The sequence below is a fragment of the Urocampus carinirostris genome, chromosome 4 (genome assembly GCF_059441175.1).
Source record: "Urocampus carinirostris isolate Australia breed hairy pipefish chromosome 4, RoL_Ucar_1.0, whole genome shotgun sequence".
NCBI lineage: Eukaryota > Metazoa > Chordata > Actinopteri > Syngnathiformes > Syngnathidae > Urocampus > Urocampus carinirostris.
Genome location: NC_142352.1, coordinates 34,664,985 through 34,690,052, shown reverse-complemented (window position 1 = coordinate 34,690,052; position 25,068 = coordinate 34,664,985). Strand labels below are relative to the sequence as shown.

At 39.9% G+C, this 25,068-nt stretch overlaps 2 protein-coding genes across 3 annotated transcripts in view; one reads left to right on the top strand and one right to left on the bottom strand.

Annotated features, from left to right (window-relative positions):
* myef2 (myelin expression factor 2) overlaps positions 1 to 4,802 on the top strand; it is a 12,811-nt gene extending 8,009 nt beyond the window's left edge. The window contains exons 14-16 of the mRNA XM_088334319.1: positions 2,299 to 2,468; positions 2,579 to 2,630; positions 2,785 to 4,802. Coding sequence (XP_088190445.1) covers positions 2,299 to 2,468; positions 2,579 to 2,630; positions 2,785 to 2,948 — 386 coding nt within the window. The 3' untranslated portion in view covers positions 2,949 to 4,802. The remainder of the gene's footprint in view (positions 1 to 2,298; positions 2,469 to 2,578; positions 2,631 to 2,784) is intronic.
* slc24a5 (solute carrier family 24 member 5) lies at positions 3,567 to 25,068 on the bottom strand. 2 transcript variants are annotated; one of them, XM_088334314.1, is made up of 9 exons: positions 24,793 to 25,068; positions 18,378 to 18,557; positions 17,806 to 17,889; positions 17,608 to 17,711; positions 17,433 to 17,533; positions 14,849 to 15,135; positions 12,750 to 12,959; positions 7,946 to 8,047; positions 3,567 to 4,188 (listed from the first exon to the last, which is right to left on the bottom strand). In XM_088334314.1, the coding sequence occupies exons 1-9, from the start codon at positions 24,953 to 24,955 to the stop codon at positions 3,866 to 3,868; spliced, it is 1,554 nt and encodes a 517-aa protein (XP_088190440.1). In that variant the 5' UTR covers positions 24,956 to 25,068; the 3' UTR covers positions 3,567 to 3,865. The 2 variants fall into 2 exon arrangements, with proteins under 2 accessions (XP_088190440.1, XP_088190441.1); XM_088334315.1 differs by having other exon boundaries at positions 12,750 to 12,956.

Below are 25,068 nucleotides of genomic sequence, written 5' to 3'. Positions count from 1 at the left end.
GTGATTTTTCCGCTAATTCGCGGAATTCCGCTTTTTTTATCTCCAAAAATAAAATTTTAAGATTTCCGATTTTTTAATTGGTAAAAAAACCGATTTCGTCTCTACAGCATTCCATTTTAGTGTTTCCGTAACTGAAATGAAACGTACTTGCGATTGGTTGAAGTCTCCGTGTTGACCAATAAACGCGCTTGTTATAAAGGCGTAGGAGTATGCCATTGTTCATTTCTCACACGTTTTTGCCGAGTGTTTAAAGAAAGATGTCCAAGATCGAACGCAAAGATGCTCCGCGAGGTAAAGAAATTGATAAGATCGTAAAAAACAAGTTTCGATCGGACTGGTTGGAGAAGGAATTATCTACAAATGTTGGAAAGAAGACTGTGACGAATTTGTTCAGTGACTTTATTCGAAAGATCGATCGTGCCGGGAAAGCGCTTTGCATTTGATGCCATGATACCATTTTCTATGGTGGGAGAGGTTTCAAAGCTCTTGAAAGTCACGCAAAGAGCAAAAAAACACGTGAAATAACTCCAGTCAAGAACAACAAATTATTCCATCGCTGGTAGTTTCGGTGCCCAAACGAAAACTCCAAAACTTTAAGGCCTCCATCCCTTATTGACACCACAAACGGAAGCGGTAATAGAGAGACGTGATCCACCCCAAAAACCTGTACCAGTTGCTGATAGAGTCGTGAATTTTGAGGTAGGTGGTAAACTTTTCAAATTTGACAGTTTTCCCCTTTTTTTCGAAAATATTATAACGTAATAAAAATGGCCATAAATATTTAACAATTACAATAATAGATTTTCATGTGTACATTACACCAACACTTTACTGTAGGGCCTATACTTATTGTACTTTCATTTATAGATAACATCTTCTGCTATAACAAAGACATTTGTGGTATGTTCTATCTAATATGAGTTACTTTTCATTTGGTCATGATACAATTATTTCTTCATGAAATTTGAACTCTTCAACATGATTTATGTGTTAACTTAGTAATAACATGAGTTAGATATGATGATATTCTCAGTGATAGTTTTTAAAAGCAAAGGCAGTCCAATGTTTTTTAATGTGACTAATTTTGAGTTGACTTAAACTGTAATTTTATATGGGATAGTTCAAAATACATTGAAAATTGATGCTGTTGTTTTGTCTATTTCTTTGTCATCTGAGTGCATTGAAAGTACTTAAAAAAACGTAAAACCCATGAGCTCCGGGGGGCTTCGCCCCACTTGTCCCCCCACCAGGGCACTGCCCTGGACCTAGCTGGGTGCCCGCGGCCCCCAGACCCCCGCCTAATTTTCAGATAATTTCACTTTGGTCAAATCACATCCCTCAATACCAAATATGCTAATAAAAGACAAAATAAACTAAATATGAATAAAATTATGACTCACAACACGTGGTAAGCTTTCTCTCCTGGCTTTGATCTCCGGCAAAACTAACATAAAATGCGACAGAAACAAAATGAAAATAAATCCAAACAGCTTGCCAACATCATGTTTGCCGTTCCATCTATTCCGTTACTCCCCAAGCCTGCACAAAATGTAGTAATTTTATTCATAGTTTCTTTTGTCTTTTGTTAGCATATTTGGTATTGGAGTAATCCAAAAGTAAATGATAGTAATCCAGTTAAAGTAACTCTACCCAACCCTGGTGTAGTGCACCTGTTTGTTTTTGTCAGATTACTCATCACTATTTTGCCCTAGGTTTGAGATTATTGTTAGTCCAAAAAGCTCTATATTGCTGTAAATATACAGGGATCAGAATTTTCCGCGGATCCGCGGATTTCCGCTGTTTTTGAACCCCAAAGGCATTCCGACTTTTTCACTTTTTCTCTTGCGTAGCAAACAAATTCAAAATCCGACTGTCTCACTCTTCCTTTATTGCTCTGGCGCACCCTGGCGGCCGTTAGAAAAATTGGCCGCATTGTTGCTCAAGCTGCAGGGACTGAACTGCATTTGAACTTATCTTGCAGTATTTAGGCTCCGCCCTGCTTTATTCCTGGACCCTGGCTATTTCAGCTGAAAATGAAAATCTCCATTCTGATCCCTGAATATAGTCTCTCAGAGACGGTTTGGTCAATCACTATCACACGTGCGTCCACTTCACAACATTAGCAAAACAGAGTGAAAGCTGAAGGTGTTTGTCTGTTACTCTGCTGCCCGCTTGTATGTATTTTGAGTAATTCATCATCTGTATTTATCCACTAATGCTTACAAAGATATTGCAGTCTTTATTTACCTACTTCTGAGGTATTGGCTGTCCATTGAAATTCATGTCATTCTGACACAGGTGGTGGGATGGGCAACATGTCGAGGGATCGGATGGGCAACATGTCGATGGATCGCATGGGCTCTGGCTTTGACCGCATGGGAATGTCAGGGATGGACATGAATCGCGGCTTCGGAATGTCTGCCCGAGGCTATGGGTCCAAATCTGGCTGTCAGATATTTGTGCGAAATGTAGGTTTCTATCAGATTGTTTTTTTTTTTCTCTGCTAACATATTTTACTAATGTATACACTTGTTTATTCTATGTACTGCTAAACTGTTGCTTTTCTATATTTTTGCAGCTCCCGTATGAGCTTACATGGCAAAAGCTTAAAGAAACCTTCATGCACTGCGGTATGTATTTTCTTTTAACTTTTGATATAAACCACTTTCTTATGACTATGTAGTGTAAGTCATATCAAAGAAATGCTCTCATTGCAACTCATTGTTAAGCAAACATTAAAAATAAGTACTGTTTGAAATGTTGCTGCTTCTTTTTTGTCTCTAGGCCAAGTGATGTTTGCAGAGGTCAAGATGGAAAACGGCAGGTCAAAGGGTTGCGGAACAGTCCGATTCAGCTCTCCAGATGGTGCAGAAAAAGCATGCCGACTGATGAATGGAACAAGAGTAAATGGCCGAGAGTTGGATGTCCGTATCGATCGTAATCCCTAGTTTTTGTTGGTATAAAACGGGTCCCCTATTTCCATTTTGAGTACTAATTGCCAGTGAATTCTTGTTTTGTTTTAAAAACACTATTGCACGACGCAATCTTCCTTCATATCCATGAATTTAGTTTTTTTTTTTGTTCCCATAAAATGTCTGCCCTGAGCTTTTTTTTTTAAACCTTTTTTTAAATGATCTGGCAATTTGTTGAAACAAATAAACATTTTGATTTTTAAAAATGCTAGTTAATAATGTCTGTTGAGTTCAAGGTTTTAGAGACTGTACTATAAAGCCAGAGTAGTTTCCTGTTTCACATTGTTGACCTACACTGCCTTGTAGTGGCCTCTTTGGTGGGGTGACACTCGATTTAGAACATCAGGACAGTAGGCCCTTTATATGTTTTATCCCAAGATCAGTCCAGGAGAGGTTGTGGAATTTTACCCAACTTTCATCACAGGTCAGGGGAGTACTTGTAGCGTTGTGAGCTTGTTACAAGGCGATTGAGCAAGGTGACGGCAAGTGGAAAGTTTTCACTGCTATTTATGGTTCCTTCTTCCTCACAGGCAATAAGAAACTCCTCATAAAACTTAGTTCGGGTTTTGATGGTTGCTTAAATACAATAACTAGGCCAGTCAACAGAGGTTTTATTGTTTTTCTGAATGTAGACCTATCAAAACACATTTCCCATTTTAAATAAAACATCTCAAAAGCTGTTTCACATTGTGGTTGGAAATGTTGTTGAACGTTTACACTGATAATGTGATCTTTGGTACGGTGATATTTCACCCTCTTCCTGAGATTATACCAAGTGGGCCCTGCTTCGTGGCACAGTGGATTTAACTGTTAGAGCAAAGAGGCGGAACATGCTTGGAATATTTTCTCAAGGCTTTTGGTTAACATGGCTTTAGTCCTGGAAGGGTCATTTCTCAGTCGCCGCACAGTCTTATAGGATTATTTCCTATAATCCCGAGCTCATAGAGGATAGAAAGAGTAGCGAAGAGGATGTAGCAGACTAGGGACACGACTCCCAGTTTCCAGTCCAATTTCCACTTGTTTATGTGGACTGCCACAAAGAGAAAGACTATGGAAAGCAAGAGCGTTGTAGATATAAAAACTAGCCCGGTGCTGTTGACCTCCACAGGGTTGTTGGTATCCACAAATGCGGTCTTGATGAACCACGGCAGTCCCAGACATAGCATGTCAAACACGTTTGAGCCCACAATGTTTGACATGGCCATGTCCGCTTTCCCTAGAAGAAAACATTCCAATGTTAGGATTTGACGACGCAAAACCAAGATTAGATAAAGTTAAAGACTAGGTCCATACAAGAATGAAATGAAATGATCTGCATTTATATAGCGCTTTTCAAGTCAATGACTTCCCAAAGCGCTTTACAATGTGCTCCACATTTCCCAATAGCGGCCTTGCAGCCATGTAAGGCGCTAACCTGCTTATTGGGGGTATTAGGGGTTCAGTGTCTTACCCAAGGACACTTCGACATGTAACACGGATGAGCCGGGATTCGAACTGGGATCCCTTGATCCCAAGACGAGCGCTCTACCTCCTGAGCTACTGCCGCCCCAAGAACAGTTATTGGGTTGAATGGAAAAGGTTTTAACAATATCCCTTACTTCTAAGTTGTACAATATGACTGATGTGCAAATAGTGAGTACCCTTACCAGGTAACGGCACTAGTGCGGATACCAGCCATTTTTAAATTTTTTTGTACACGTTCTTGAAACTTGAATTTTAATGTGTGTTAAAGGATTGAAATTGCTTGAAATTTTATGTGAAGTGCTTGTAAATGCTTGAATTTGTTGGCTTGTTACTCAACACATCTACTTAAAAATGACACTGACACTGCTCTCTGGTGGCTTTGCTTTGTCATTGCATTTCTTCCCTTGTGTTTAACTGCAGCTGGAATTAGTTTGCATCACATTGTCATATGAAGAGAGTCTCCATAGGTTACGACAAAGAGGACAAGTGCATGCTACAACCCAACGGGGCACTATGAAATGTGTATTAGTTCCAATATTACGGGTACTTATCAGTTATAGACATTTATTATCTTCCATGAAAATAATTATTAATTATTTCCCAGTGGTAAATTGTAATACGAAGAACTTCCTTCAATTCTAAATGTTAGCTAATTATTACTCTCACATTTATTCAACACTTATATAGGTAGCGATGTGCAGGGTTGGGTAGGGTTACTTTAACTTGATTACTTTCAATTACTTTTGGATTACTCCAATACCAAATATGCTAATACAAGACAAAAGAAGCTAAATATGAATAAACTTTCTAAATTTTGTGCAGGCTTGGGGAGTAATGGAACACGGAAATGGAACGGCAAAAATGATGTTGGCAAGCTGTTTGGATTTATTTTCATTTTGTTTCTGTCGCATTTTATGTTAGTTTTGCCGGAGATCAAAGCCAGGAGAGAAAGCTTACCACATGTTGTGAGTCATAATTTTATTCATATTTAGTTTATTTTGTCTTTTTTTTTTAGCATATTTGGTATTGGAGTAATCCAAAAGTAATTGAAAGTAATCAAGTTAAAGTAACCCTACCCAACCCTGGCGATGTGTCTCAAAAACAAATTATTTCCCTATTTACTCAAGATCTAAATATACAGTGCATCCGGAAAGTATTCACAGTGCTTCTTTTTCCACATTTTGTTATGTTACCGCCTCATTCCAAATTGTATTAATTTAATCTCTTATCTCAAAATTCTACACAAAATACTCCATTAAGACAATGTGAAAAAGTTTTTTGTTTTTTTAACTTTTTTTGAATTTATTAAAAATAGAAAACTAAGAAATCACATTTACATACGTATTCACAGCCTTTGCTTAATTGTTGATCCACCTTTGGCAGCAAATACAGCCTCGAGTCTTTTTGAATATGATCCCACAAGTTTAGCACACCTATCTTTAGGCAGTTTTGCCCATTCTTCTTTGCAATAAGTCTCAAGCTCAATCAGGTTGGATGGGAGACGTCTGTGCACAGCCATTTTCAGATCTCTCCAGAGATGTTCGATCGGATTCAATTCTGGACTCTGGCTGGGCCACTCCAGGACATTCACGGAGTGGTTCTAAAGCCAATCTTTTGAGATCTTGGCTGTGTGCTCTGGGTCGTTGTCCTGCTGAAATGAACCTTCGCCCCAGCCTGAGGTCAAGAGCGCTCTGGAGCAGGTTTTCATCCTGGATATCTCTATATATTGCTGCATTCATTTTTCCTTCTATCCTGACTAGTCTGCCTGTTCCTGCTGCTGAAAAACATCCCCACAGCATGATGCTGCCACCACCATGCTTCACTGTAGGGATGGTATTGGCCTGGTGATGAGCGGTGCCTGGTTTCCTCCAAACATGGCGCCTGGCATTCACACCAAATAGTTCAATCTTTGTCTCATCAGACCAGATAATTTTGTTTCTTATGGTCTGAGAGTCATTCAGGTGCTTTTTGGCAAATTCCAGACGGGCTTCCATGTTCCTTTTACTACGGAGTGGCTTTCGTCTGGCCACTCGACCATACAGGCGTGATTGGTAGATTGCTGCAGAGATGGTTGTCCTTCTGGAAGGCCCTCCTCTCTCCACAGGGGAACACTGAAGCTCTGACAGAGTGACCATCGGGTTCTTGGTCACCTCCCTGACTAAGGCCCTTCTTCCCCGATCGCTCAGTTTAGAAGGCCGGCCAGCTCTAGGAAGAGTCCTGGTGGTTCAGAATGTCTTCCATTTACGAATAATGGAGGCCACTGTGCTCATTGGGACCTTCAAAGCAGCAGAAATTTTTCTGTATCCTTCCCCAGATTTGTGCCTCAAGACAATCCTGTCTCGGAGGTCTACAGACAGTTCTTTTGACTTCATCCTTGGTGTTTGTGCTCTGACATGCACACTCAACTGTGGGACCTTATATAGACATGTGTGTGCCTTTCCAACTCATGTCCAATCAACTAAATTTACTGCAGGTGGACTCCAATTAAGCTGTAGAAAGATCTCAAGGATGATCAGTGGAAAAAAGATGCACCTGAGCTCAATTTTGAGCTTTATGGCAAAGGCTGTGAATACTTATGTAAATGTGATTTCTTAGTTTTCTATTTTTAATAAATTGAAAAAAAGTTAAAAAAAAAAAAACTTTTTTACATTGTCATAATGGAGTATTTTGTGTAGAATTTTGAGATGAGATTAAATTAATACAATTTGGAATGAGGCTGTAACATAACAAAATGTGGAAAAAGAAGCACTGTGAATACTTTACGGATGCACTGTATATTTAGATCTTGAATTGGATAAGACTTCATTCATATTTATGAATATATATATATATTATATATATAATGTCCTGATAAATGCACATTTACATTTACATTTTATAAGGGTCTATAATGGATGATTTCATGAAATTGGTCTTGAAACATTCTAAATTAGAGTAATATAAGTTCCCCTTTAAGCCCTAGATTTGTATTTTTAAACTCTATATGCAATAAACCCAGCTCAAATGTGTTTTTTTTTTGTTGCATGAAATGCACAAATGTCATCAAAAATGTGGCTGACTACATTTTTCTTTATATGGTATTTGAGTGCAGTACTCAGAAATGGGTAATAGTGACAAGATTTTCATAACATTTTAATTAGTAATATTTTGTTGACCATTGACTATGCTACCATGTTTTTACCATTTTTGTTTGGCGGCCGGATTAAAATGCCTGGGGCTCCCAATTTGGCCAGCAGACTAGAGTTTGCCCACTCTGGTTTATTGTTATTCCAATTAAAAAATATATATTTCTGTTAGTACAGAGGGAATACTTATTTTTTCAACCAGTGGTGTCATGGCACAAACAACGAAAACATTTATTCAACAGTTTTATAGTTGCCTGAGTTTATTGTTTCAATTACACAAAACTGCCTGCAAACATTTGGTCCTACCCGCAATACTGCCAAAGCCTTTGAAATACAGATTTTGTGATACCCGTTTTCCCAAGAGTGTATGGGAGTGAGGTATACCTTCTCTGGCGACCATGACACTAGCAACGGTGTCTGGTATACTTGTTCCGGCTGCCAGCAGCGTGAGACCCATCACTGTATCTGGGATGCCAAGCGTCTCGCCTGTTAGGATAATTCAAAAGAAACGATTACCTGTCTGATATCTCCGAATTCAAGTTCTTGCCACTGCAACTCACAGTATTCATTTTCCTTTTGATGCTGCTTTGAAAAACATCTCTAGATGACTCCGAGATGAACGATTTTAAGCAGGGGTACGCAAAATAAATTTCTTTAAGATTATATTGTATGCTTGGTCAGTGGTTTAGGCGCAGAATTAAGTTTTACTATTGCGATTGTGGAATAAATGTTAAGCACCGAAACATTCCTGTTTTATTCTTCCCAGGGGATCCATTTTGATACTTGCTGTATACTAAAATGAACATAGTTTTCCAGGTCTCAGTTAACATCTATCACAGCTCACTGTCATTAATTGATCTGGTGGAAAATAAAGCACAAAAAATAGCCCACAAGCTATAATCTGTTTGTATTTTCATAGTTTCAAAGAAAGCTTTAGTCACTATACTACATAGGCTACACAAATATGGAATTTGAGGAATTACATATCACTGGATAAAATCTTATCTCACAATATGTACAGTTTAGTGATATAAATGACAACAAAAAGAAAACATTGTATTTGCTAATGACGTTTATCGTCAGGAGGGTCCCGGGGGTGCTGGAACCCATCCCAGCTATCTTTGAGCAATGGGCAGGGTACGCCCTGAACTGGTTGCCAGCCAGTCGCAGGGCACACAGGGACAGACAGTTCGCTCGCTCGTTCACACCTAGGGACAATTTGGACCGGACGATTAACCTGACATGCATGTATTTGGGAATGTTGGAGGTGGCCGGAGGAAATGAAATGAAATGATCTGCATTTATATAGCGCTTTTCAAGTCAATGACTTCCCAAAGCGCTTTACAATGTGCTCCACATTTCCCAATAGCGGCCTTGCAGCCATGTAAGGCGCTAACCTGCTTATTGGGGGTATTAGGGGTTCAGTGTCTTACCCAAGGACACTTTGACATGTAACACCGGACGAGCCGGGATTCGAACAGGGATCCCTTGATCCCAAGAAGAGTGCTCTACCTCCTGAGCTACTGCCGCCCCACGCAAGGATGGGGAGAACATGCAAACTCCACACAGGAGGTTCGATCTCATGACCTCAGAACTGTGCCGAACACGCGCTAACCACTGCGCTGCCCTTCATAAAAACTAATTGCCAATATACGTATCAAAAACAAAGGTTATGGTATTTGAAAATCCATAAAAGACATTGAAATACAAACGAAGAAGAGGTCATGTTCAAACAGAAAAAGTTCAAGAGTTTAAGTTTCTCGTGTGATTATAAGCCATGACATGACCTGGAGACCCCATATATAGAGCATACAAACCAAATTAACAAAGAACATTGCAGTTATGAGTAGATGCACGGACACATTTGAACAGAAAACCCTTCAAAATTATGTAAAGTTCGTTAACTTTGCCTTTTTGTATAGTTACTGTATTGAGATTTGGGAAAATACATAAAAGCCATATAGAATCCCTTATTCAATTACAGAAGAAAGCTATACGGATTGTGAATAACGGTGGATTGAAATAACATAAATAAACAGTTTATAACATTTAACCTTTTCAAATTTGAAGATATAGTGAAACTGAAATCCCTATTATTTGCACACAAAGCAAGTAAGCGCCAACTACCAACAAATATTCAACAGTTGTGACGGACCAGACACTCAGTATCTCAGAGAAATTCATAACATCAAGATTTTCCTTAGATATTATATGCTACAAGTCACCAGCAATAATCTTATACGTTTAACATGTCATTTCTTTGTTTTTTTCTAAATTCCTGTTTTCTTGTTTTGGTTTTGAATATGTCTCTTTGCAAGGAAACACAAGTAACAGGGGTGGCCACTTAATAACTTCTGCCTACTACCACCTGCCCATGTTTATGTATAGTATATTTGTATTGCTTAATTGTTTATTTCGTGCAAATATTTTGTTGTTCCCTCTTGATAATTAGTGGTCCATGCTTTTTTGTCCTATGTCTAAAACTTCATTTATTCATTCAAACCATCTCATGCTATTGTGGCATGAGTTGTACCTGCCTGGTCTCATGTCAACTTTTCCAGGAACCTTCTCCCGTGATAGACAGTCTGACGACCATGCAATAATAATCCCATTATACACTTCACTACAACTAGGCCGTCACATGATGAAGTTGCAGCACTCCACCTCCTTGCAGCTAAAACCATTTCGGGAGCCCAACCCATTCTATGTGTACACATGACCGTGCCCTTAGGTAAGGTGGACTGTAATCCTACAAGGGTAGGCACGGGGAAAGAGCACATGCTCGTAGTCCCTCACCCAACCCAATACACTCTTCCTCCCAGGACTATGGCATTTAAGGAATTAAGCACCAGACTAGCATGTGATTCCCTTTTGACGTTTTTATCCTCACAAGTTGCAAACACTGCAAACTCCAAAGTTTGTACAGTGGTACTTCTTCATACGAGCACCTCTATACACGAGAATTTTTGTAGGCTAGTTTTTTTTTTAAACAAAACTCTTGTCCGCTATACGAAGAAAAATCCAGTTCACAAGCAGTCCCAAAGCCGGACTTTAGAGACTGCTCACCAGGTGTGAATGCTTACCACCAGCATCAACTTTTCAAGTTTGCACATGCAATCTACTACAGGCATAGTAAAAAGTGCTGTGAAATGTTTGTGTGTATGTTCATTTGAAATTAACATAAATTTTAAGTGTACAGTAAGTGCTTACATACAGTCACTCGACCACATACCTGCCAATTGCTTTTTTAATGATTGCAAATCTTCAAGCCATAACAAACCTTACAAAGACAAAGCGTCATCTATCTAATCAAGCAAGACAGATTATGAAGACTACTGCAAAAATATTAGCAATATACAATGACATTGTCATCTGCTACCAGTAACAAAAACGATACGGTGTTTTGAAATTCCTTCCTACCCCTTTAGCTGTCCTACCAATGCCCATTGCAAATACGAATGCATGGGCACAACGCTGAAAGCGATTTGTGCTTTTGGAACCCATGAGTACTTGTGATTTTTCATTAAATAAGTCTTATTTGACTCTTTCAGTGCTTCAAGATACTGTTTTCTGACATAGCTCTGGTGTTTTTTTTCTGAGGTAGCTTTCTAGCATGGTCTTTGTTGACTATGGCATGCCTGTCATCCTCCACGGCTCCATGCCCTTACAAACTGTCGTATTTTACCTTACAAAATACAAAATCTTAGAGTATGAGTATGGATGTTAAGAGGGGACTGCATGAGAGTGTGATTGTGCCGACTGTGTTGTACGGTGCAGAGACTTGGAACCTGAACGCAGATTTGAGAAGGAAATGAAATATTCTTGAGATGAAGTGTTTGAGGAGTAGTTTACGTGTTACAAGAATGGATAGATTGAACAATGAAATTGTGAGGGACAAAACTGGTGTAGCAGTGGAACTGAGCAAGCGTGTGGATAAGAGAGTACTTGGTTGATTTGGACAAATGGAGAAGATGGATGAGTAGCGAATGTTGAAAAGGATCTACGGGAGCAGAAGTAAATGGAAGGAGACCAAGAGGAAGGACGCAATTGACGTGGATGGGTGGTGTTATGAATGCACTGCAGGAGAGAGATCTAAATATAGTGGAAGCTAGAGCTCTTGTTGGTGATCGGAATGAGTGGAGAGGTGTTGTCAAAGTATAGTGGGATGTTTAGACGCGTTCTAAGGGATGGGCAGGGCACCTGTATGATGCGGCAGGGATAAACAAGTGAAAGCTGTTGGGCCCTGCTGTTGAACAGGAGAGTGTGTTGTGTCACCCTGACCCGAGTGACATGGCCGCTTCCTTGTGTCCCGTTTCATCTGGAGGGACGAAAGCTTGGGTGCTGAGGTGCTTAAGTTGTTTGGGTGTTTGGGCATTTGGGTAGGACATGGTCCCAAAAATGATGTGTGGGTTTTCTGCTACATTTTCCCTTTTTTTATTTTCTTTGTTTTTGTGTAAATGTTTGGATTGCTGTCGGTCACCCCTCTCGAGGGATATGTCCAGGGTAGATAGATAGATGTAAAGCATTCCACCCCTCATTTTATATCATCAGTAAAAGTTATTTTTGCAATAAATCAGAGTTTCAGTGTTGCTGGTTTGACTTAATTATAAATAAAAGAACACAATATTTAAGGTCAGCTTACAGTAGGCTGTCTAGAGGGTATGCCGTTTCGGCCTTATACTGGAGAGAAATGGGTGAGACTAAATCGTTTTTTGTTGTTGTTATTTTTCCCATATAAAAATGTTATACGGTTTACATAATGTGAAATCATCAAAAAACGTATAAAATACGGAGGAAATTTATAATGTCACCGCTCTGTGACTCCTCCTTGCAAGCGCCCACCCTCCTCCGCATCACACGCGCACAATTGTTATGGTGCTCATAATAAACTTGCATTTTATTTCATCAATATAATCTTATTTATTTTACTACCATACTTTTTAGGTTTATTATTTGAATACGTTTTTAGTAATCAGCAATATGTGTTTAATAGGTATTTCGAGTGCATGTGGATCTTTTTGGGAGGAAGGGAGCGGACAAATTAGGTTTTAGTTATGTATCAGGAAAATTTGCTCGTTACACAAGCAATTCGACCTACAAGCTCGATCTTGAAACGAATTAATCTCGTAAGAAGATGTACCACTCTTTTGTTGTTTTCAAACTCAAGATGCAACATTACACTTCTTACCGACAATGGTGACCATCCACACCAGGATGTATGTAAAACCCGAGATCCAGACTGCAGACATGAAGAAGGTGACGATAAACCACTGCTTCCAGAAGCGCCTTCTGCAGTCCGGGACAGTCAGGAAAAGCAGCACAATAATTGGTAGCGACAAAACCCAAAGGATCCTCTTCAGGTCGCTCTCGGGCATGGCAAAGACACTTTTTTGTTCTGCTGAGAATTGTCATGGGGTAAAAAAAGTAATTTCAGAAATGGATTTAGACATATACCTGTTGAAGGTGGTTGTTGATTTTGGAAAAGGGAGGTGTGGTTGAAAATGATTACATATTTTGAGTGTATGGCGCCGACATATTCTACCACTGGCAAAACCCTTGAAACTGTTTACTCTATTCTTATTTGTTATTCTACAATGACATGCTGTAACATATCAAGGCAATTTAAAAAAAAAAAACAACCTTTGTTTTTTTAATCTGTTTTAGGAGGCTCGGTTGTGACTGTCATTATTGAGAAATAACATCACATTAGAAGCTCAAATACATTAGTGGTCTATGTTGACCTTGACATTTGTTTTGAAATAAGTAAAATAAGATATCTCAACATATATGTTTTCACTACAACAGATTAGAAAAGGTATGTCAAACATACATAAATACAGCCCATTGGATTATTTACTCTGGTCCACCATATATTTCCGACTACCGTACTTACTTGACCATATGGCACACATAAGTCTCAGATTCTCTTCAAATTATGCAGTGCGCTGTGTGTAATATATAGCGTAGGATGTTGCTCTGCTCGGTGTCCTTAGGGTTGGGTGCCTGCCCCGAGACTGTGAGCTGACAGGTTTGAGCCTTGGCCGAGTTGTAGAATTACAACATTTTTGGGTGAAATCTTGTTTTTGTGAGATTATTAACATTTCCAGCTAATTCCAACTTGTATGCAGTCTACTGTTTGAACACCGGAAGTGTTCCTCATGTGCAGGACAGGATACGTGCCGTCACACGCAATGCGTCTGTTGTTTGCGGAAGTACTCCTGGATGCTAACGCTGTAGCGCTTCTTTAGCAATTTGAAAGTTATTTTTTCGTCTTGTTACCTTCGTTTATTAAATGATGTCAGTTTTCCATCTGGACAAGGTCTACGGGGACACATACATTTTCAGCAGATTATAATTAAAATAATTGACTGTCAACGCTTGGGCTAATGTGTCTGTTGGGACTCTTGTTTGAGTTTTTGCGAAAGCTAGCATCATTTCAGAAGAGCCGCACTGAACAGAAAGTGACTATGAAAGTGAAGAAAGTCAATCTTTTAATGGAGATTTAGCAAAGCTGTAGTGGTAAGAAATCGAGGACAAGGACTTTGATGGTTTTGTTTGATATGGATTACCGGTAAAAAATGTCAGTGTTAAACTTTGTACCTAAATAAACCACAACAAAACTCTGTTTTGGCTCAAGATGTAATTTTAAATGGACACATTTGTATGTCTGTCTGTTTGTAGTAACACAGCCACAGCGGAGGGCACAAGCGCCCGATTGGGCGGTGCGCCATGAATAGTGTTAAATATAGAACTAGAACCAGCTACAGAGGCTGCGCTTTTAACACAGAGTGCCCTATGGTCGTAAAAAACGGTATGTCAAAAAAAGAAGCAAGTCTCCTGGTAGTTTCTTTAAAAAGTTAAGATTTTTTAAAATAAATGCAAACCAAATGCTCTCTCTGGCCACAGGAGGGCAGTGTTGAGTTTGTATAGCGTGGTGAGTTGGTTCAGAGGTAAAAGTGCGTTCACTCAACCGTTAAAATAAACTAGCTAACACATTAAATGACAACCATGAAAATGTTTTTTTTTCTTACTGTTGTGAATACATGTGTTGTGTTTACAAAAGATCCTTTGTCATCCGTGATGATTATTATATAGGGTATGTTACTAAAGTAAGCTTAATGATGAAACATAATGCTGAAAAACAAAGCTAAAAATTTGGAGGTGACATCCTCTTACTGATCCGGACCGCCTCAGAACAGAAAGTCTGGATCGGGCCCCAGAGCCAAACTGAGTTTGACAACCCTGACTTAAAGCGTTGCCGAGAGCAGAGACTGTGTAACATCTTACTATCGGGAATTTCATTGAGGCCGTGCAAGCTGAGGGACAGATGGGAATATCCCGAGTCGTCCTGAAAGATGCCGCTGTCTGTCCTGGACCGGCTGTGAACTCGTAGGCTGGTGTCGTCCTGCCAGAGGCCCATCAGCGGCTGTGTTTCCCTCTTTTCTCCTGAAACCTTCCCCATGCAGGTGCAACAAGGACTGATCTTCCTCAGGACAAACTCGCTGATGCGAAGGTCGAAGCACAGGACAGCGATGTAGACGCCGTAGACAAGTAGGAGGCAGGCGGCATCATACCTGAAATGGAGGACATTTGCGTGAGCAACTGATATGCTGATATACTGTAACTGACGTCTTGTGGACCATATCTTAAGTATGTATAGAAAAAAAAAATATTATTTTTTATTTGTAGACAATATCACTGATGCTCCAGCTATGGCCCTTCAAAACAAAACTAGGTCATGTACAACACAGGTGCCCTAACACTAGGCCCTGGACAGGTACCAGGCAATGGGTCGTTACCCACTGGGTCACACAAAAATAAATTTAAGAACCATTATTATTTTGCCACTTACTGTTTTCACGGTTTTTAATGGCTAAACACTTTTGGGGACTTTCAAAGCCAATTTTTCAATTGATCCTGTACTATTAAAGGAAGTAATCCAGTGTGAACTAATCCATAGTTCTGTTGTTTGATATATCCATCCATCCATTATCTGCACCGCTTATCCTTAGTAGGGTCGCAGGGGTGCTGGAGCCCATCCCAGCCATCAGTGGGCAGGGTACACAGAGACAGACAACTCACTCGCTCATTCACACCTAGAGACAGTTTGGACCGGCCAATTAACCTGACCTGCATGTTTTTGGAATGTGGGAGGAAACCGGAGTGCCTGGAGGGAACCCCACGCAAGGACGGGAGAACATGCAAACTCCACACAGGAAGGTTTGATCCCATGACTTCAGAACTGTGCCGCACACGCGCTAACCACTGTCCCGCTATGCTGCTATTTTGATATTTATTGATATATATTTAATACATTATTACATAAGAATTATCGATGGGACCATGGCCAACAATTGTCCAAACACCCAAACAAGTTAGGCACCTCGGCACCTAAATTGGTCATGCTTTTGTCCCTCCAGATGAAATGGGACACCAGAAAGTGGCCATGTCACTCGGGTCAGGGTGACACAACACACTCTTTTGTTCAACAGCAGGGCCCGACAGCTTTCATTGGTTTACCCCTGCCACATCATAGGGGTGCCCTGCCCATCCTTAAGAACGCGTCCACAATCCCACTATCCTTTCACAACACCTCTCCACTCCTTTCTATCACCAACAAGAGCTCTAGCTTCCATTATATTAACACCTCTTTCCTGCAGTGCACTCATAACACCATCCAGCCAAGTCAATCGCGGCCTTCCTCTTGGTCTCCTTCTATTGACTTCTGCTCTGTAGTTCCTCTTCAACATTCGCTCCTCATCCATCCTCTCCATGTGTCCAAACCAACCGAGTACTCTCTTATCAACACGCTTGCTCAGTTCCACGACTACTCCAGTTCTGTCTCTCACAATTTCATTTCTCAGTCTATCCAATCTTGTCACTCCTAACATAGTCCTCAAACACTTCATCTCAAAAACATTCAACTTCCTTCTTAAATCTGCGTTCAGGCTCCAAGTCTCTGCACCATACAACACAATCGGCACAATCACACTCTCATACAGTCCCCTCTTAACATCCATACTCATACTCTCGTTGTTCATCACTCTCCTAACTAAGCTACTGTAAATATGAACAGGTCAGTCGAGCCACTGTTTTCGTCTATTCTACTTAACTTGCTGGCATATGAGGGTATTTTACTCGGTACTTACCTGGTACGGACCGGCATTGTATATGCACATAATATGTGCTTTTAAGAGCTTCACTATCTTTGATGAACGGTCTTTTTCTGTCGATGGAATGGAGTGAATTGACATGAATTCCTCCATTTTGCCTCAACAATCCGTGCTAGGCTACGTCACACTTATTTACAAAGACAGAAAGGGGTTTATATGTGTTGGGTAAAAATGACATGAATATAAAGCTTACCTTTTCAGTTGCAGGTTGTTCTTTCCATTACAATTTACCACTGAAAATGCTCTTTTATTGATCCCTTAGTTTTATGACTTATGTGTGGACTGTCTATCTGTTGTACTGTATACATGTGTGTCTTAGTTTAGTGTGTCCTAGCATAGTGTTTTTGTGTTTTTTTATTTTCTAGACACCGAAGGCTGAGAGAAACACGACTTCAATTCTCTGTTTTTGCTGCAGAATTGTCGATAAAGCTGACTTTGACTTGACAAATGTTTAACATTTGAGGGTCAAAGACCTCAAAGTACTCTATTTCTAATCTTATCATTTGTAAATGTTGTATCATGATCATAGAAATACTTATTATAAACATGTAATTAGTCCATATAATGGCAAGACAAACGAGACCTCACAAAAAATGTTATGCACTACTTGTGTTCTTGGTATCACGAGACCCAATTGACAGCTGATGTGTTTTACAAGAGCTCCATATTCACATTCTCCTACTGTCATGCCGGCTCACCAGTACACCTTGTTATCGGAAATGATAGCAATAACGGCAGAGACGCTGATGCCATAAGCCAAGCAGTCTCTGAACAACGGCCAGCAGCTGAGACGTCCTGCCTGGAAGAGGAAACAAAATGTTTACAACTTTTACAAGACAGACTAAGTGGGTCATTGCATGGATCAACTTGTACCATCGGGGCCAAAAGTCCACATGCAGCACAGATCCCCAACAGGTTGTAGACTGCTGAGCCCACAATGGTGCTTACACCAATATCCCCCTTTGTCACAAAAACACCTGCACCATAGCAAATAGGAAAAAAGAGGTTGGTAAAAATATTTGATCATGAAAAGCATTTCTAAGTGGCATTTTAGGACTAGTGTGTGTTTACCCAGAAAGGCTGTCACTAGTTCGGGTGCGGAACTTCCAGCAGCCATGAATGTAGCACCGGCCACATCTTGAGACAATCCCAGACCTCAGAAGCAAATGAATCTCAAATAAACATGCGTGTTACTTATCAAATAGGTGTCTCAATTTACTTTGTTAAGGAGAAGTAACACTTATTTTGCATACCATTCAATTACATTTTGTTACATTTCAGGCTCTTTAAAAGTAGCCCTTAGTGAAAATTAATTTCCACCCCTGTTTGTACCCTGTTTAAGTGTAGCATGCACCTGTCCTCTCGGGCGTGAGCCGTAGGGCGCAATAACGTTTCATAGGACAATTTCGTACAAACTAATGCCAGCTGCAGTTAATTACGAGCGAAGAAGAAATGCAGTGACAAAGCAAAGGCACCCGAGAGTCAGCGTTATTTTTAAGCAGACTTGTTGGAAACATGACAACAATTTCAAACATTTACAATCACTTCACCCAAAATTCAAACACTTTTCAATCACAACATTAAAATTCAAGCAAATTTATGGATTTCAAGCACCTGTACAAACCCTGTTGAAAGCAACTTACGCTCGCTGATGACTTCCAAAGACGGGAGGAAGTAGTCATCACAGACTATAGCCACGGCCATCAACATGTAGAAAATGAGCATGAAGTAGATGACGAGGCCTCCGTCCTTTCTCTCCTGCACAGTGAAAAAGCCATCAGGGAATTCGGACGACTGTGGCGCGATGCACTCAGTCTCGTTTTCTGAAACAATAAGATGAAGTGATATAGAGACCCTGTTGCATTTCCTTCTGGCACACCTTCGTAACAGGACAACTGTTCTTTTTAGGTACTTGACATTCTCTTTTTAGCATTGTCTTCCATTCCTGGGTTACTTGACATTTGTCTCCCGGTGGCAAGGTGGTGGGTTTGAATACCCTTGTCTCTCCTGTGGATTTAGGATATTCTTTCGGTTTTCTTTAAAATTAATATAAAAACATGCGTAAATTGAATACGGTACTATAAAGTTCAAGTTGTCACACTAATGCCTGTGGTCATGAAGTGCTTTGAGAGGTTGGTATTCAGTGTTCCCGCTAAGCTGCGCGCGTTCACAATTGCGCACTGCTCGCAATTGCGCACTGCTCGCACATTCTCAGCGCACAAGAAAATCTAGCCAGCGCACAAAAATGAGGGCTCAAAATGACTAATTAAGAAGCAACTTAAGTCAAAGTTACAGTGCATGAAGGTAAAAATACACGGGTTCCCCTGACGTTGTGTCCTAAATGCGGTATTTTGAAGTCGAGTCGAAGTAGAACGAAGTTGAGTAAAGTTAGTAGAGAACCAGCTTCTTCGGCTCGGCTCACTAAAAGGAACTGGCTCTTTCGGGTCTTAAACGGCTCCTCAGGTTGTTTTTGCTTCTTTAATCCCAACATGACCAAATATTATGTAATATTATGCACAAAATGACTTAAAGGAAGGTGGGAATAGAACAAAAAAGAGAAAAATACCAAAATGAAAAAGTAGTGAAAAGCTGAGAAAAAAAAGAAACAAAAGAAAGAGAAAAAAAGAAGGAAAAATTTGGAAAAAAGCCTGAAAAAAGAAAAGAAAGAAATGTAGGAAAAAAGTAAATAGAGAACAAAAAGAAAAAAAGTAACAAAAACGTAGAAAAAACATGGAAAAAGAAGAAAAAGTTTGTGTTGCATTCAAATAATTTCCAATTATACAGGGAGTGAAGAATTATTAGGCAAGTTGTATTTTTGAGGATTAATTTTATTATTGAACAACAACCATGTTCTTAATGAACCCAAAAGTCTCATTAATATCAAAGCTGAATATTTTGGAAGTTGGAGTGGGGCTTTTTTTTAGTTTTAGCTATTTTAGGAGGATATCTGTGTGTGCAGGTGACTATTGCATAATTATTAGGCAACTTAACAAAAAACAAATGTATACCCATTTCAATTATTTATTTTCATCAGGGAAACCAATATAACAGCTCAACATTCACAAATATACATTTCTGACATTCAAAAACAAAACAAAAACAAATCAGTGACCAATATAGCCACCTTTCTTTGCAAGGACACTCAAAAGCCTGCCATCCATGGATTCTGTCAGTGCTTTGATCTGTTCACGATCAACATTGCGTGCAGCAGCAACCACAGCCTCCCAGACACTGTTCAGAGAGGTGTACTGTTTTCCCTCCTTGTAAATCTCACATTTGATGAGGGACCACAGGTTCTCTATGGGGTTCAGATCAGGTGAACAAGGAGGCCATGTCATTAGTTTTTCTTCTTTTAGACCCTTTCTTGCCAGCCACGCTGTGGAGTACTTGGATGCGTGTGATGGAGCGTTGTTCTGCATGAAAATCATGTTTTTCTTGAAGGATGCGGACTTCTTCCTGTACCACTGCTTGAAGAAGGTGTCTTCCAGAAACTGGCAGTAGGACTGGGAGTTGAGCTTGAGTCCATCCTCAACCCGAAAAGGCCCCACAAGCTCATCTTTGATGATACCAGCCCATACCAGTACCCCACCTCCACCTTGCTGGCGTCTGAGGCGGACTGGAGCTCTCTGCCCTTTACCGATCCAGCCACGGGCCCATCCATCTGGCCCATCAAGACTCACTCTCATTTCATCAGTCCATAAAACCTTAGAAAAATCTGTCTTGAGATTTTTCTTGGCCCAGTCTTGACGTTTCAGCTTGTGTGTCTTGTTCAGTGGTGGTCGTTTTTCAGCCTTTCTTACCTTGGCCATGTCTCTGAGTATTGCACACCTTGTGCTTTTGGGCACTCCAGTGATGTTGCAGCTCTGAAATATGGCAAAACTGGTGGCAAGTGGCATCTTGGCAGCTGTACGCTTGACTTTTCTCAGTTCACGGGCAGTTATTTTGCGCCTTGGGTTTTCTACACGCTTCTTGCGACCCTTTTGACTATTTTGAATGTAACGCTTGATTGTTCAATGATCACGCTTTAGAAGCTTGGCAATTTTAAGAGTGCTGCACCCCTCTGCAAGATATCTCACTATTTTTGACTTTTCAGAGCCTGTCAAGTCCCTCTTCTGACCCATTTTGCCAAAGGAAAGGAAGTTGCCTAATAATTATGCACACCTGATATAGGGTGTTGATGTCATTAGACCACACCCCTTTTCATTACAGAGATGCACATCACCTGATATGCTTAATTGGTAGTAGGCTTTTGAGCCTATACAGCTTGGAGTAAGACAACATGCATAAAGAGGATGATGTGGTCAAAATACTCATTTGCCTAATAATTCTGCACTCCCTGTATCAAGTCAATCCTTCTGCCAACATTGTACTTCCACTAAAAAATGTGATTAAGAACAGTTCTGTATCTTACAACCGACTAAATAAGCCCCCAAAAATGTAAATATTATGCAACAAAATATATCAGGAAATAAAAAGAAATGGATATCTTGTGAAAGATAGACGTTTGTAGGCTGTACAACCTTTGCAATAGTACATGAGTCAAGTCATTCAAAAGAGGAAAATAATTTTGCATTGACGGAAACTCAGCAAAATGTAACTTGATGTCAAGTTTTGGACATGTTTGATAATTAATTATCTGGCCACACTTGGGATTATGGTTGCTCACTGTTGTTTCAAGCGTTGCTCACCGACTTTGTGTGAAAGCTCAGACCCGTGGAAAAATAAGGGGGAACATTGTTGGTATTCCCTGTAAATGTAAGAGTGCTGCTCAAACTCCAACCCATTCACTTAAAAAAGGCCTGCCACTTACTGAATGTAACACACTTTAAATGGACAGTGTGTATTGTTTAACCGCTGGATGTCGCTGTATGGTGGAGTACAAGCGAAAGCTTGTGCTGAAAAGCACAAGGAAGAATAAATATTACGACCACTCTAGGTGACCAAAATGCACTCTTTTATTTTACATTTTTTTGCCCAGGCTTTTTGGGGGTTTTGTAGTGGCGGGCCGTGTATTTCACACCTAGGCCTTCAGCCTAAGTAAGCCCAAACCTGACTCGAATTTCAATAATAATGTCAATCATTACATTCGGGTTGAGCTTTTTATTTTTGTTTTTTATCATCCACCCGTCATTGTTTTTTTGTGTCTCTCTGTCCCTCTCTTCTAGTGCCATATGTCTTGAGGAAATACCGTTGCTGTGCTTTATGGTCAAATTTTCAACCTGTCGAAGTGACGGACGGCCTTAAAATCATCTTCCCCTCAACTCTTACAACCATGTCAATGGTGGAAAATTGTTGGTCAATGTAACCTCTGCACACACAGAAATGTTAAAGATGCAAGATAAAGATTTACACAGTCTTGTTAAACTTAGATTTTTTTTTACAAAAGACAGGCTTAGTACAGGGTGGCGTGGCGCCCTTCATCAAGTCTTTAGTGGTCAGCTTCAATGACTACAGGCCTGTCACACTTATGCCTGTGGTCATGAAGTGCTTTGAGAGGTTGGTATTCCCTACCACCCCAACTGGACCCCCACCAGAATGCCTAAAGGGCAAACCGATCCGCTGAAAATGCAATAAACACTGCTCTTCATACTGCAATGAGCCATTTGTAGAAGCATGGGGGTGTTTCTTGGAGTTCAGCTCTGAGTTCAATACCATAATCTCGAAGTTCCTGGTAGATAACCTCTCCCACCTGGAGCGATCCTCCTCCATCTGCTGCTGGAGTATAGACTCTCTCTGCCCACAAGCTGTGAAACTAGGCCGCCATGTCTCCTCCGCTTCAATGTTGAGCACCGGAATCCACTAAGGATTTGTGCTGCGCACTCTACTGTTCACCCTGTATACCTCGGACTGTTCACCAACCCACCCCACAAACACGATTGTGAAGATCGTTGACAACACCACCTTTTACTGTAATATACTTTATTTTTTAGTTGACATTATTTATGTTTTTGTTCTGCAGTTGTTTTCTATTTTTATTTTTGTTATTTCACAGTTTGCTCCTTTGGGGTTGGGGAGATGGTAGGTTTTGGTTGAATGGGTGAAAATCCTGAGGTCATCTGCTACCATCCCTTTCAGTGTGCATAAGCCTACCTCCAGCCCCTTTCCTTACATGGTTAGTCTGTGCCTTACCATCATCATATTTTATTTCGATAACTGTTTATTTTATTTTAATTATTTTGAACCATTCTTTGTGTCTCTGTTTTATGCGTTTCTGGTTGTTGGGTGGGGATAAAGGAGGTTTTTTTGTCTTATTGTACGCTGAATGTTTTTATATAGCACTTTGAGTGGCAATTTATTTTATTTTATTTGGATGAAATATTCTCTGATGGGATGAGGCAGCATACAAGAAGGAGGTGGAGACGTTGGTGTTCGAAAAATAAACTAGTACTGAACACCACAAAATCCAAGGAAGTCATACTCGACTTCAGGAGGGCAAGCACAGACCGAGCTCCACTCGTTTTGAATGGACACTTGGAGTGGAGAGTCCACTCCTTCAAATTCCTGGCATGCGCATCTCCGTTACCTCTCCTTGTCTTCCAACACCAGGGCTGTGGTGGGAAAGGCATGGCAGCGACTCCACTTCCTGAGGGTTCTCAGGAAGAACAACATAAAACAGAAGCTGCTGGTGTCCTTCTACAAAGCCACAGTGGAGAGCATTCCGGCATACGGCGTGGCGGCCGCAAAAAACATACACAGGGTAATAGACACAGCCCAGAAGATCATTGGTTGCCAGTTTGTGATACTGAAGCAAAGCTATCAATATCATAAAGGACTCTTTTCACCCCGGCCAACACCTCTTTGACCCCCGGCCTTCTGGTAGGCGCTATAGGTCCCCTAAAACAAGGACAAACAGGCTCAGAGACAGTTTCTTCCCCAGGCCATCACCACACTAACAAAGCATGCAAAACTGTGAAAATATATATCTTGCAACTTATTTGGAAATTTGTGTTGCTGACATATGTTATGGCACTACTTTTCATTGCACTAATGTTACGATGCACTAACATTTCATTGCACAATTACTATCACTTGGACCAGTCTCTGAGCACTATGTTGTAAATATTTTTGCTTGTTTATCCTGATAGTCATTTATCTTATTTTTCTCTTTAAAGCCTCTATTACATGTTTATCCTGAAGCTCCCTTTCTAATTAATCCCTTTGCATACAATGTTTTACTACGTTGATAACAAAGACAACTTAATTTGATTTTCAAGAACGAAGATATCAAAATCGAAATGAAGCAAATATTTGATTAGAAAAAACATTTTTGCTTTTTTTTTCCCTTAAAAAAGTTGTCGGCTTCCCGGGCGGAGTCTTTTTGTAAGTTGTACGCCCGACTTAAAAGATGCACGCCCCGGGCGTCCGGGCAGACGTTATATCAAACACTGGATATAAATTGATTTTATTCATTCATTCAGCCGGTGCCATCTTCTTGTTAGAATACTTCCAACATTTGGAAGTAATAAACAGAGATTGAAAAGAAAATGCAAATAAAATAAACAAAAAAAACCCACAACCATGAATAATAATAATAATAATAATAACAATAATAAGGATGATAACAATAACAATAACATTACCATTAATATTAACAATAACATTAACAATAACAATAACAATATCAATAACAATAACAATACTAATAATAATATAAATAATAATAATGATAATAATAATAATAATAATAATAATAATAATGATATTTATAATAATTATCATTGACCATTCAACCTGTTGGGATCCATATTTTTGTATTTGTGGTCGTTTATTTGTTATAGTTAATGTTTTGGGGGCTGTTTATGCTATTTAATAATTCTATTACAATACTTTGTAATTGAGGTAGTTGGAGAAAATATGGCTTATTGCTTTTTCATTCAATTTCATTGATACCGTTTCGTTTGTTCTTTTATAATTTTGATGTATCAATAATCAATTAAAAAAAGAAATACTTCTACTTTGCAGCAGTACACACTTGTCTCTATTTTGGACGACAGTAATTAAAGAGTGTAAGTACTCTTGGCATTTTTTCGCAACAAGGTATAGATGATATTCACTCACCAAGTGCTCGGCGCACCCTGTTGGTGTGGCTCCTGTCAAATGTTTTGGCGCTAAATGATATAAGCTGAACAGAACAATACAGGAACAGAACCAAACCCAAAAAGTAAGGTATAAAATCTTTTCTCTTCTTGCTCTGTCGAGCTGCGACTTTATCCGTGGCCATCTGAGTTTAAAAAAGAAGAAGAACTTGGGAAATCATATAGGCTAATAAAGTGTGCTGTACAAGCACAATACGACTAACTAAGAAGGGAGCGAGAGAAAGAAAGAGTGTTTGAG

What these genes read in the sequence shown, in the direction of transcription:
- slc24a5 (XM_088334314.1), bottom strand. Translation starts at nt 24,955, where the DNA reads ATGGCCACGGATAAAGTCGCAGCTCGACAGAGCAAGAAGAGAAAAGAT. An exon ending in ACTAGTGACAGCCTTTCTGG is followed by an intron (nt 17,712 to 17,805) that starts GTAAACACACAC and finishes GCTATGGTGCAG; the next exon opens with GTGTTTTTGTGACAAAGGGG. An exon ending in CCTCAATGAAATTCCCGATA is followed by an intron (nt 12,960 to 14,848) that starts GTAAGATGTTAC and finishes GACAATTCTCAG; the next exon opens with CAGAACAAAAAAGTGTCTTT.